This window comes from Scylla paramamosain, chromosome 18 (assembly GCF_035594125.1).
Source record: "Scylla paramamosain isolate STU-SP2022 chromosome 18, ASM3559412v1, whole genome shotgun sequence".
Lineage (NCBI taxonomy): Eukaryota > Metazoa > Arthropoda > Malacostraca > Decapoda > Portunidae > Scylla > Scylla paramamosain.
Genome location: NC_087168.1, coordinates 16,887,150 through 16,899,649, shown reverse-complemented (window position 1 = coordinate 16,899,649; position 12,500 = coordinate 16,887,150). Strand labels below are relative to the sequence as shown.

At 39.5% G+C, this 12,500-nt stretch overlaps 2 protein-coding genes across 6 annotated transcripts in view; one reads left to right on the top strand and one right to left on the bottom strand.

Annotated features, from left to right (window-relative positions):
• Positions 1-12,500, bottom strand: part of LOC135109190 (COMM domain-containing protein 4-like) — a 66,692-nt gene that overhangs the window by 37,439 nt on the left and 16,753 nt on the right. For 3 of the 4 annotated variants that reach the window (XM_064020361.1, XM_064020360.1, XM_064020362.1), the window contains one exon: positions 7,229-7,264. The exons of the other annotated variant lie outside the window; for it this stretch is intronic. Coding sequence is in view for 1 of the 3 variants with exons in the window: in XM_064020360.1 (XP_063876430.1) it covers positions 7,229-7,264 (36 nt within the window). In the remaining 2 variants the exon portion in view is untranslated. The remainder of the gene's footprint in view (positions 1-7,228; positions 7,265-12,500) is intronic. 4 annotated transcript variants of the gene reach the window in all.
• LOC135109189 (uncharacterized) overlaps positions 1-12,500 on the top strand; it is a 28,116-nt gene that overhangs the window by 6,181 nt on the left and 9,435 nt on the right. For both annotated transcript variants that reach the window (XM_064020359.1, XM_064020357.1), the window contains exon 2: positions 11,800-11,954. In XM_064020359.1, the coding sequence (XP_063876429.1) occupies positions 11,800-11,954 (155 nt within the window). The remainder of the gene's footprint in view (positions 1-11,799; positions 11,955-12,500) is intronic.

The window sequence follows — 12,500 nt, the reverse complement described above, 5'->3', positions numbered from 1 at the left end:
TCTATCTATCTGTTTGTTTATATGCCTGTCTATCTGCCTATCTATTTATCTACCTATCTATCTGTGTATTTGCATGTCTATCTTTCTGTTTATCTGTCTATCTATCTATCTTTCTGTCTCTCTGCCTGTCTATCTATCGATCTATTCATTGTTACACACATACACATACACACACATGGACACTGGAGCACTTTTTTTCACTCTAGTTTCACGAAGCCTCCAGTGCCATTTACCACTGATAAACCCAGCATCTCTTGACGTATGGAGGGCAGCGGTACCGTGGCCATAATTCTGATTGGGCAACACTCGTGCATTAAACTGGGCGACTTGAAAAAAAAATTACAGTGTATTCACGAGGGACTGTTACGGTAGCTTTGGTTAATCGCTCCTTCTTTCAGCTTGTTAATTCATGGTGTTTGTTTCCTTTTGATAGACTTGTTTGACAGAAATCTACGTAGGACAAAAAAAAAAAAAAAAAAGTAGAAAAGTAAAATACGACTGAAGAAGAAGAAGAAAGAGGAGAAACAAACGGGGGAAAAAAGGGGGGAAAGACTTTAAACTAGCCCACATAGATTCATCAATTATAAGCACCCATTACAGTATTCCAACATGATTTCCAACTCCATAAACAGTGACAACTTAACACTGCCTGTACCTGGAACGCTGTGTAGACTTTAAATTACTATGACACACCCAATGAATAACGTTTGTTTTCAGCATCGATAAATTATAAACACAACAAACATGACCTGCTTCCCTTGACACACACACACACACACACACATACACAGACACACACGGCAGCAGCAGTAACAGGTGTAAGCAGTCCGATACTTCTGCAGGTTAATTACAATAACTCGATCTCACTGCTGGGAAAAAATAGTGATTCAGATAAATAAACACAAATATACCAGGAGCTCATAGTTATAGAGTTGATGTTCTATGAGTAAACACAATAATGCTGGTGTTGACTGATTGGAATGGGAAGCTAGGGAGGAAATACAATGTTTAACTTCTGTCATCGTTTCCACTTTCCCATCAATCAACACTCATGTTTAGTTCAACATAGCAAAACTTTTTCTAAGCTTGTGAATCTTCGGGGTTGAAAAAAAAAAGACGAAAAATAAAAGAAAATCTACAACTTACACATACATGCATACATACATACATACATAGCCTACATTTCATTGCATACATATACATGAATACATCGGAATAAAAGGTCTGCTGCTGCTATTTTGTCCTTCCTTAGTGTTCCTTTGAAATGCATCTATGACAAGTGAATGAAGTCTATTTTCTTTTATTTCTCTTTTCACTTTACTTCACGAAGAGGCAATCCAGTGGTAGCCGGTGAACACACACACACACACACACACACACACACATCAAAAGGTTCGGAGTCTCCCTCAGGGTTCGGTTGACTTGAAGCTTCATGTTGGCTCGAAGCTCCGTGTTGACTCGGCACTCGACTCCGCCACTTCACCACCCACAATTAATCATACCCTTAATGGCCAATCAGGAAGGAGGGGGAGTGCCGGGACCGTCACTCCCAGCCAATCAAAATGCTCAGAAGACGTTCTCCATCTCCTTGCCTTTCTCTCCTTCTTTGCCACGTGTAATTTTTGCCCTGGTCATTTTATTAATTGATTCAGTATTTTACGTGTATTTTAAGGGTGTTTCAAGAATATGTGGAAAATGTTCAAGGTTTTAAGGCAATTTAAAGGCTATTTTGAGGATATTTTAAGGATATTTTCAAGGATATCTTACGCATTAGTCTCGGGTGCGTTTTCCTTATTGTCTTTTTTTTTTTTTTTTTAAGTACAATTCAAGGTAACTATGTCGATTAACTCATTTAAGGGTATTTTCAGTTTCATGTACGTATTTTGTTCATTGTGTCTGTCTACTTCACCCACAGTCATAAGAATCGCGTGCTAAACTCGTCACTGTCAGGCAGCACCCTTCAGGAGAGAGCTTGGAGCTTATATAAAACCTTCATTCTTAAGCACTTTTGGTTTTCACTGAGACTATTTTCAAACGTCACGAATTTAGGAAGAATCTCACTGATATATATTTTTTTCCAGTTGATGGTATAGATTCCTTGTTAAACCATCACTACAGCTCTAAAAGACACCCTTGAAAATCTTTGTAACTTCCACTACAGCCAGTTAAAAATAAAGAAAAAGTAGTTGAAATGAAACTCCGAAACGTTTGAGAATATGATGTGTGTCTGTGTGTGTGTGTGTGTGTGTGTGTGTGTGAGCGGCACCAGTATACAGTCTGTCTTAGTTGATCGTGATTGGTGACTTGGTGAAGATTATGAAGACCCCTTGTTAGTCTCGGCCTTGTGTCTTAGGCTGGGGGGATCTCTTGTGAGGAAGCGAGGAACCAGATTAGGACATGTATAGTATCTTCAGCTCACCTTAAGACCTCGCATCCAGAAGTGAAGGGCATTATTAAATTAAGATCCATATTGTTAAACGTTTCTGTACCTCACCTCGACTAGTTTTCTGATTGTAATGTTAGTTATTGCGGGCTTTAAAGAGTTTATTGGTGATAGTTTAAGAAGTTTTCATAATTCTGTTGATAGTCTGACAAGTTTTCATGCGTAATTCTAGTGATAGTTTTGATAAGTTTTCATAATTCTAGTGATAGTTTGATAAGTTTTCATAATTATGTTGATAGTCTGACAAGTTTTCATGCGTAATTCTAGTGATAGTTTTGATAAGTTTTCATAATTCTAGTGATAGTTTGATAAGTTTTCATAATTCTAGTGATAGTTTGATAGGTTTTCATAATTATAGTGATAGTTTGATAGGTTTTCATAATTATAGCGATAGTTTGATAAGTTTTCATAATTCTAGTGATAGTTTGATAAGTTTTCATAATTCTAGCGATAGTTGATAAGTTTTCATAATTCTAGCGATAGTTTGATATGTTTTCATAATTCTAGCGATAGTTTAAGAAGTTTTCATAATTCTGTTGATAGTCTGACAAGTTTTCATGCGTAATTCTAGTGATAGTTTGATAAGTTTTCATAATTCTAGCGATAGTTTGATAAGTTTTCATAATTCTAGCGATAGTTTGATAAGTTTTCTTAATTCTAGTGATAGTTTGATAAGTTTTCATAATTATAGTGATAGTTTAAGAGATTTTCATAATTTCAGTAATGGTTTGACAAGTTCCCATAATTCTAGTGGAAGATAATAAGTTTTCATAATTCTAATGATAGTTTAACAAGTTCCCATGATTCCAGTGATAGTCTTGACAAGCTTTCATAACTCTATTGATAGTTTAACAAATTTACATAATTCTAATGATAGTTTAATACATTTTCATAATATTAGTGATAGTTTAATCGCATAATAAATGCGAAAAACACTCACCCCACATTGCGTTTATGTTTTCTGTAATGTCTTTATCTAAGTTGACTCCATTTATTTATTTATTTATTTAAACTATTTCACTTCTTCCTTTCTCTTTACTGTCACTAAACATATATTTTTTTTCCACATTTCTTTATCTCTTACAAGTGCAGTATACATCTAATGTTGTAAATATCTATTGCCTTTAATATCACTTCATTTATTAACACTATATTAATTACCTGATGCTGTGAACCTCTTCAATCCGTTACAGTGTGAATACCAACAGAGGAAAGTAATAGCTGCCTTTAATAATACTTCACTTGTTACAACTATATTAACCATCAGTTATATTGTGAACCTCTTCAATACGTAACAGTTATAAATACCAACAGAGATACGGATCCGAATACCTGAGTCTCCAGTAGGGATCAGGTAAGGAGTCAAGCTGGATTTGTAACTTAGACTGGTAAGGAGAGGAACGGTGAGACAGCTCTGTGTGTGTGTGTGTGTGTGTGTGTGGAGGGAAGGGTGTTCAGAATAAGGCATCCATACATATGCTGATGGAAGACCCGAGGCGTGTGGGAATGACTGAAACGGAACCTCATCATCAGTTAAGCAATTTAAGGAAGTGGTCACGGTTCTTATTCCTTCTCCTCCTCCTCCTCCTCCTCCTCCTCCTCCTCCTCCTCCTCCTCCTCCTCCACCTCCTCCTCCTCCTCGTCATTATTACAGTTGGCGTTGTCATCAAAGGGGAAAATTAAATGTGGCTGAAAAATAAGTGTGGCAACGAGAGAGAGAGAGAGAGAGAGAGAGAGAGAGAGAGAGAGGAGAGAGAGAGAGAGAGAGAGGAGAGAGAGAGAGAGAGAGAGAGAGAGAGAGAGAGAGAGAGAGAGAGAGAGAGAGATTAAAGGTAACTGTAGAGAGAACTAGAGAGCAATTAAAACCACACACACACACACACACACACACACACACACACACACACACACACACACAGGGGGCGGTAAAAACAAGGCTCCTTCACCAGTATTTTTCTCAGCCAACGCTAAGGAAAGGTAAGAAAGGCAAGGTAAAGGCAGAGTGACACGAAAGACATACTGACTTCTGTTATTTTCCTCTTTGCTTATACGAGTCTCTTCTGTTGTTTTTCTATGGTTTTGAAATTATTCGTATTTTTAACTCATTTACGAATTATAACTTTAAGATCTTGATTTACTTGATAGGTGGGTGGACGGATAGGTAATTAGATAGATAGATAGATAGATAGATAGATAGATAGATAGATAGATAGATAGACAGATAGATAGACAGATAGATGGATAGAAAGACAGATAGACAGACAGACAGACAGATAGATGGGAGGATAGCAGCCATTCATTCGGGCTCAGAAAAAAAAAGAAAACTATATATAGACAGATAGACAAATAAAAAGACAAATCTCTCTCTCTCTCTCTTTCTCTCTCTCTCTCTCTCTCTCTCTCTCTCTCTCTCTCTCTCCTCTCTCTCTCTCTCTCTCTCTCTCTTCTAACCTCCCTACCCTAACCTGCTATCTTCCTTATTCTTCTGTTCCTCCTCCTAGTCCTTCATCTTTCTTGTATCCTTCCTCCAAAACCCTCTCTCTATTTTCCTCCCCTCCCTCCCTCTCTCTGTACCTGCTGTCCTATACCTTGCCAAATCCCAGTGGACAAAGGATCAAGGCCTTTAAACTCACATACAGCCTTCTACAGTCCCTCCTTAAATACGAGTGTTTCCCTTTCTCTATTGTTTATATATACTGTATTCCCTTCCTTTTTTATTCAAGTTCCTTTTTCTCTATTACTTTTCTTTCTTATGTCCTTTCTCTTATTCCTTTCTCTATTGTCTTCCTTTCTCTTTCATTTTTTTTTCTCTCTCTCTCTTCTTTTTTTATGTAATTTTCTCTGTTTCTCTTTTTATTCTCGTCCATATGTGGTTCTCATTCTTTATTTGCCAGTCATGTTTCATCATTTTCCTTTGATTTTTTTGTTATTCTATTTTCTTCGTTATATTTCTCCTTTTCCTCCCTTACCCTTTCACCTTTCTCACTTTCTTCCATTCAGTCTTTTGTATCTAATCTTTCTTGTCTCCGTTTCCCCATCCATACACACTCCCTTTTCCTTTCTTCCTTCAGTTTCTTTCCCTCTTTCCTTTCTTTCCATTTCTCCTTTCTCCATATATACGTATTTCGTTTCACTGCCTTTCTCTCTCAGTCATACGAAAAGAAGAGAAAAGGAAGGGAAAAGGAAAAAAAGGAGAGAAAAGGAATGGACAGGACTGAATATTGAAGGAAACAGAGAAGGGCAGAAAAAAAAGAGACGAAGAAAGGAAGCAACACTAAAACCAACACCACCACAAAAACAGTAGAAGCAGCAATAGCAACAGTAGAAGCAGACAGTCTACCTAATGCATGGGAACTGCGATACTTTCCAACAATGACACTGAAGCCAGATAAACAAAATACCACCAGGAGACTCGAATGTACAAAACAAAGTGGGCTGGACATACAAAGCCACCCAGACTCAAACACACGTGAATAAATGTGGGATTGAGTGCATGGGATAAGAAAACGGATTGTGTTGGTCTGCTCATTGAGAAAGAACTGAGGATGACTGAAGCACGGGAGAGATTATGAAGTGAAAAGGTACAGTGACGTTACAGGGGGCTAAAAAGATGGGGTGGTGGGGATCCTGAGAGGAGGGACTAAAGAATATGACAAACAAGTAGATGGTAGTAACGTTAAGTGCCTTGGAGTGATATAGATTGATGCGTAGTAGTTGTTGTAGTTGTAATTATAGTAGTAGTAGTAGTAGTAGTAGTAGTAGTAGTAGTAGTAGTAGTAGTAGTAGTAGTAGTAAGAATAATCCAGTGGTAATAGTAATAATTCATCCATTTTCCTTCACTTTATCCACCTTCTCTCTCTCTCTCTCTCTCTCTCTCTCTCTCTCTCTCTCTCTCTCTCTCTCTCTCTCTCTCTCTCTCTCTCTCTCCTTCATTTTCTCCTCGATATCTTTCTATTTCTCCTTTTGCCTTCGCTTTATCCATCCTCTCTCCTTCCCCTTCTTCTCCCTCTGTGTATTCTTCTATTTCTGCTTTTTTCCTCCACTTTATCCATCCTTTCACCTTCCTCTTCCTCTTCTCCATATACTTCAACTTTCCCCATTTTCTTTTTTGTATCTTTCCCCCTTTCCTCTTCTTCTTCTACATATCCATCCTTTCTCCTTCCTCTTTCTCCTCTTTTCAATAACCTTTCGGCTTGTCCCCTCTTAACCTTTCCTTTACTCCCCCCTTTATTTTTTTTTCCTTTCCTCCTCCTATTCCTTCCTACTCATACATCCTCTGCCCCTCCCTCCCTCCCACGCCTCCACCACCCGTTACCTCTGCTTCTCCCAAAACTATTTCAAAACGACATTTTCAGCAAATTTCCACAACTCTGGGTCCTTTGATTCTCAACTATCGTTTAACTTTTTTTTGTGGGTCAGATATGAAGTGGATCAGGTCATTTTTCTATCTATATATTTAACTTCTCTTTTATGCTATGCCTGTGTGTGTGTGTGTGTGTGTGTGTGTGTGTGTGTGTGTGTGTGTGTGTGTGTGTGTGTGTGTGTGTGGAGAGAGTGGGAGGTGTGTAGGTTAATTGGTGGGTGTCTATGTTTTCTCTCTCTCTCTCTCTCTCTCTCTCTCTCTCTCTCTCTCTCTCTCTCTCTCTCTCTCTCTCTCTCTCTCTGATATATTCTACCACTGTAACTTTTTTTATTCTCTTTCCATCCTAATTCCTTACTGCTACTACTACTACTACTACTACTACTACTACTACTACTACTACTACGAGTAACAGTAACACTCACCACGAACCGCAAGAAACAGACGTAGAACTCAATAATCTGAAAAAAATAACGAAGGAAAGTTAATATGCATTTAGAGAACAGTCATGAATGAGAAGAAAAGAGCAAGTTACTTAGATGCCGTTCATGAGAGTAAAGGAAATACATAAGGCTAAAATAGATACAGGAAAATAAAGTTAGTTAAATATAATAAGTAGGTCTCTCTCTCTCTCTCTCTCTCTCTCTCTCTCTCTCTCTCTCTCTCTCTCTCTCTCTCTCTCTCTCTCTCTCTCTCTCTCATTCACTTTTCTTCTTTCGTGTCATGTTCCTGTGCTTTTAGAGGCGTCAATTCTCTCTCTCTCTCTCTCTCTCTCTCTCTCTCTCTCTCTCTCTCTCTCTCTCTCTCTCTCTCTCTCTCTCTCTCTCTCTCTCTCTTGGATATATATATACGAGAAACACACACATTTAGTGACAAGCAAATACACACACACACACACACACACACACACACACACACACACACACACACACACACACACACACACACAAGTCGTCGTTAGCCGAGTGTTTGAATTGCTCAAGTGTGTGTGTGTGTGTGTGTGTGTGTGTGTGTGTGTGTGTGTGTGTGTGTGTGTGTGTGTGCGAATACAATAATTTTAACTTCTAAACTGAACATGCCACTAACTCTGCAGGAAGAGGAGAAGAAGGAGGAGGAGGAGGAGGAGGAGGAGGAGGAGGAGGAGGAGGAGGAGGAGGAGGAGGAGGAGGAGGAGGAGGAGGAGGAGGAGGAGGAGGAGTTAAAGGATGTGGCGGCGGTGGTGGTGGTGGTGTTGGTGGTGGTGGTGAAAAAAAAGAGGAAGTAAAGAACATTGTAAAGATAAGGAGAGAGAGAGAGAGAGAGAGAGAGAGAGAGAGAGAGAGAGAGAGAGAGAGAGAGAGAGAGAGAGAGAGAGAGAGAGAGAGAGAGAGAGAGAGAGAGAGAGAGGTAACTCGCTTCACTTAATTTCCCTCGTGTGACAAGTCGTTTCCATTCATACTCTCTCTCTCTCTCTCTCTCTCTCTCTCTCTCTTAATCAGTTTTCCCTCCGTTTTGTCTATCTTTCCTTAACATCAATATTTATCAATCCCGCGGTCTATTTATCCTCCTCCTCCTCCTCCTCCTCTTCCTCCTGCTCCTCCTCTTTTCCTCCTCCTCCTCCTCTTCCTCCTCCTCCTCCTCTTCGTCTTCCTTTGCTATTTCGCTTATAGGACGAATGTGCGCCTCCAGGTGTTATCTCTACACACACACACACACACACACACACACACACACACACACACACACAGGAAAGGATGTGAAGGTTGTGGTGTTGGGCGGTTTTTCCGAAGGTTCGACTCGGACCGGGCGGGATTGGGCTACTTCTGAGGAGGGTAGTGGTGGTGGTGGTGTTGGTGGTTGTAATGGTAAGACAACATTGTAATTGTGTTTTGAAGGCTCTCTCTCTCTCTCTCTCTCTCTCTCTCTCTCTCTCTCTCTCTCTCTCTCTCTCTCTCTCTCTCTCTCTCTCTCTCTCTCAAAATCAATATAATCTCCATGTTTCTAGTCTACCCCTCCTTAATTAACATCCACCCACCTCTTTTCCACCCAATCCTTAATGCACACGCTTATCCCAACCACACCACACAACATTCCCTTGAAAACAACGCATACTACTACTACAGTTTCCCCGCTGCTGCTCCTCGACACCCACTCCTCCTCCTCCTCCTCCTTCTTCTGTCACACGCGCAAGAGCAATCGGTATTCAGACAGACTTGCGCCGCCAACAAGGGAAAGTAACCCAGGAACTCCTCCCAGCGTGTTTGCCAAGGTAGCTCTTAGAGGAAAATTCCCGCGGGAGGCTGACGTGTCCCCTTGAGATGGCCCGTGGAATGATATCAACATTTGTGGGAGAAAAATAACGGCAGCCAGGGACACGTTGGGAAGAGGGTGAGGAAACGAGAGGTTAGTGGGGGATGGGAGAGGCTGGGTGGTTGGGTAGGTGGGAGGGGAGAGAGAGAGAGAGAGAGAGAGAGAGAGAGAGAGAGAGAGAGAGAGAGAGAGAGAGAGAGAGAGAGAGAGAGAGAGAGAGAGAGAGAGAGAGAGAGAGAGAGAGAGAGAGAGAGAGAGAGAGTAAAATTGGGATAAAAATAATGGATAAGAAAGGGGTAAATAGGGAATATAAAGATAAAAAGGTCGTAAAATATAAAAAAAATTGAGAAATGAAAAAAAGTGAAAAAAAATATTGAAAATAACGAATAAAAGCAAGGAAATTAAGGAAAGTGAAAAGTGGAAAAAGATAAGAAAAAATGTTAAAAAAATAAAAAGGGTGAGAACAGAGAGGAAAAAAAAGAAAAGCAGAAAACAGAAGAAAGTAGAAAACAAAATGAAGAAGTGTGAGAATAATAATAATAATAATAATAATAATAATAATAATAATAATAATAATAATAAAACAGAAGAAATTTGTATAGAGGATAAGATTACGTAAACACACACACACACACACACACACACACACACACACACACACACACACACACACACACACACACACCAATTAGAGTATATTAAATGCAACCTAATGAACAGAACTGCCAGACCTCCAAACAAAACACACTCACCCACAGTACAGTCCCTCCCTCCCCCCTTTCCCTCTCTCCCTCTCTCTCCCTCCCCTGGTCGACCTCTCAGCTCAAAGACGCATACCTCACTAGCCCAAAAACCGCCCAAGCCCCGCAGGAGGTGAGAGAGACGTGTTTGGGAGCTCAGGGATTTATACTGTGAAATACAACTCTCTCCCAGGTACACACACACACACACACACACACACACACACACACACACACGGTTTCTTATACAGCTTATGGAGAAAATTAAGTTTTTTAATGTATTTTTTTTACTTTCATTTGTTTATTTATTTTATTATCACTATTATTATTAGTATTGTTGTTTTTGTTGTTGTTGTTGTTGTTATCATCATTATCATTATTATTATTATTATTATTATTATTATTATTATTATTATTATTATTATTATCATCATCATTATTACAACAATAACATAATAACAATAATCAAACATCAGTAATGCTAATAACACCAGCAAAACCATATCAAATCTTTGAAGCTAACATAACGTAAGGTTTCAAGACACTTATCGACTAACGCTTTCGACTTGGAATCTTAGCTTTTTGTTTATTTATTTATTTATTCATTTATTTTTTTATTTTTTGCAGTTTTTGTTGCCCTTGGCCGGTGCCCCTTCTACAATAAGAGGAAAGAAAGTTAACATAACCTAACACAGCATAACGTAACATAAGCGCGTTATAAACTAATGTAACTAAACCTACTCTAACCTTAGCTAACCTAACCCAGTCCAACCTAACCTAACCTAACCCAGTCCAACCTAACCTAACCTAACCTAACCTAACCCAGTCCAACCTAATCTAACCTAACCTAATCTAACCTTACCTATCCTAAACCAGTCCAACCTAACCTAACCTAACCTTACCTATCCTAACCCAGTCCAACCTAACCTAACCTTACCTATCCTAACCTAACCTTACCTATCCTAACCCAGTCTAACCTAACCTAACTGAAGCGTCCCGATAATTAATTCCGATATAAAAGCAAATATATATATATACGCTTGTACTGCACTAAATTCAACCAGCAATTTTAAATAATTAACTTCTACCCTTACGTGGCATTCACATTACATAAATATATATGTTTCAGCAGAAATAAATAAATTGCATTAATTTCTTGCCATTATAGTCAATTGACAGTGGTTGAGAATACATGAGTGGAAAATATTGATAGTAGTAACATCCTTTTGTAACGCGTGTGGGTGATGAGAGAGAGAGAGAGAGAGAGAGAGAGAGAGAGAGAGAGAGAGAGAGAGAGAGAGAGAGAGAGAGAGAGAGAGAGAGAGAGAGAGAGAGAGAATGATGCAGTTTAAAGTTAAGTGAATAAAGATATGATACAAATTTTACTCTTTCTCGAGCAATTCTCTCTCTCTCTCTCTCTCTCTCTCTCTCTCTCTCTCTCTCTCTCTCTCTCTCTCTCTCTCTCTCTCTCTCTCTCGTAAATTCAATAATCACTTCATCACTCACGGCACTGTATATATCATTCATAAATTTGCCAATACAAAGCCATTAATAAAACACCATTTTGTGTGTCAAATGTTCACTGATTTAAAAATTACGCATATCTGAGAGAGAGAGAGAGAGAGAGAGAGAGAGAGAGAGAGAGAGAGAGAGAGAGAGAGAGAGAGAGAGAGAGAGAGAGAGAGAGAGAGAGAGAGAGCAGCACTTTAAACCAACTAAATTAATACATCTTCTTAAGGAACTCCCCCTATCCACTATCACTCAATCAGACTTTCTAGGTAACTTCATTCTGCCATCCATCAATTAAACTTTCCAGGTAACCCCATCCCCTATCCTCTACTAATCAATCAATCTTTCCAGGTAATCCCAACTCCCATCAATCAATCAGACGTTCTAGGCAACTCCATCTCCCATCTCCCCATCAGTTAATGAAACGTTCTAAGTAATCCCCCCACCTCCTCCAACAGGCCGCCATGGGAACGCGGTGCTGGAGCGCTAGGGCACGGCTGGTGGCGGGGGCGGCACTCATCATCGCCTCAGCCTCCGTTCTGGCTGAGATGCCACTCGACCAGGATGCTTCGCCGCTCCCGTGCTCCCTTGCCTCGTCTGATGAAAATCTACGGTACGGGACTGTCACGTTTCGCTATCTCATCTTCTACTTTGCATGTGGTATCGGGAAAATTTTAACCTGTTATAAGAAATGCATTAAGAAAAACAGAAAACAGGTGAATTATTTCGACGGCATAGAAAAGTGTTAATCCTCTCACTGCTACTTGACACATCTCTCCTTAATTAAGAACCACTCTGAGACATCTGTTTCTTTTCTACACCCACCTCCAAGGATTGTAACAGCTAGAAATTACAAAAATCCATTCTTTTATCCCCTTCTTTCTTGTAGATATTTATAAAGATGCCATACATTACCTTTAGTGCTGTGAATTGCTGCATATCGCACTGAAAGGGTTGGTAGTCAGGTAAAAATAATCCACACACAGGTTCACGTTTTCATCACTCAAGCTTATACCAGCTTAAAGTTTTCTCACTAGCTCTGTATCTAGACAGGTCTTCATATGTTCTGATCCAATGGTATTAAGCTTTCATCTGTGAAATTCTACGGTAATGGAGTGTCACGTTTCACTATCGTATGCTCTACACCGCTTTACACATA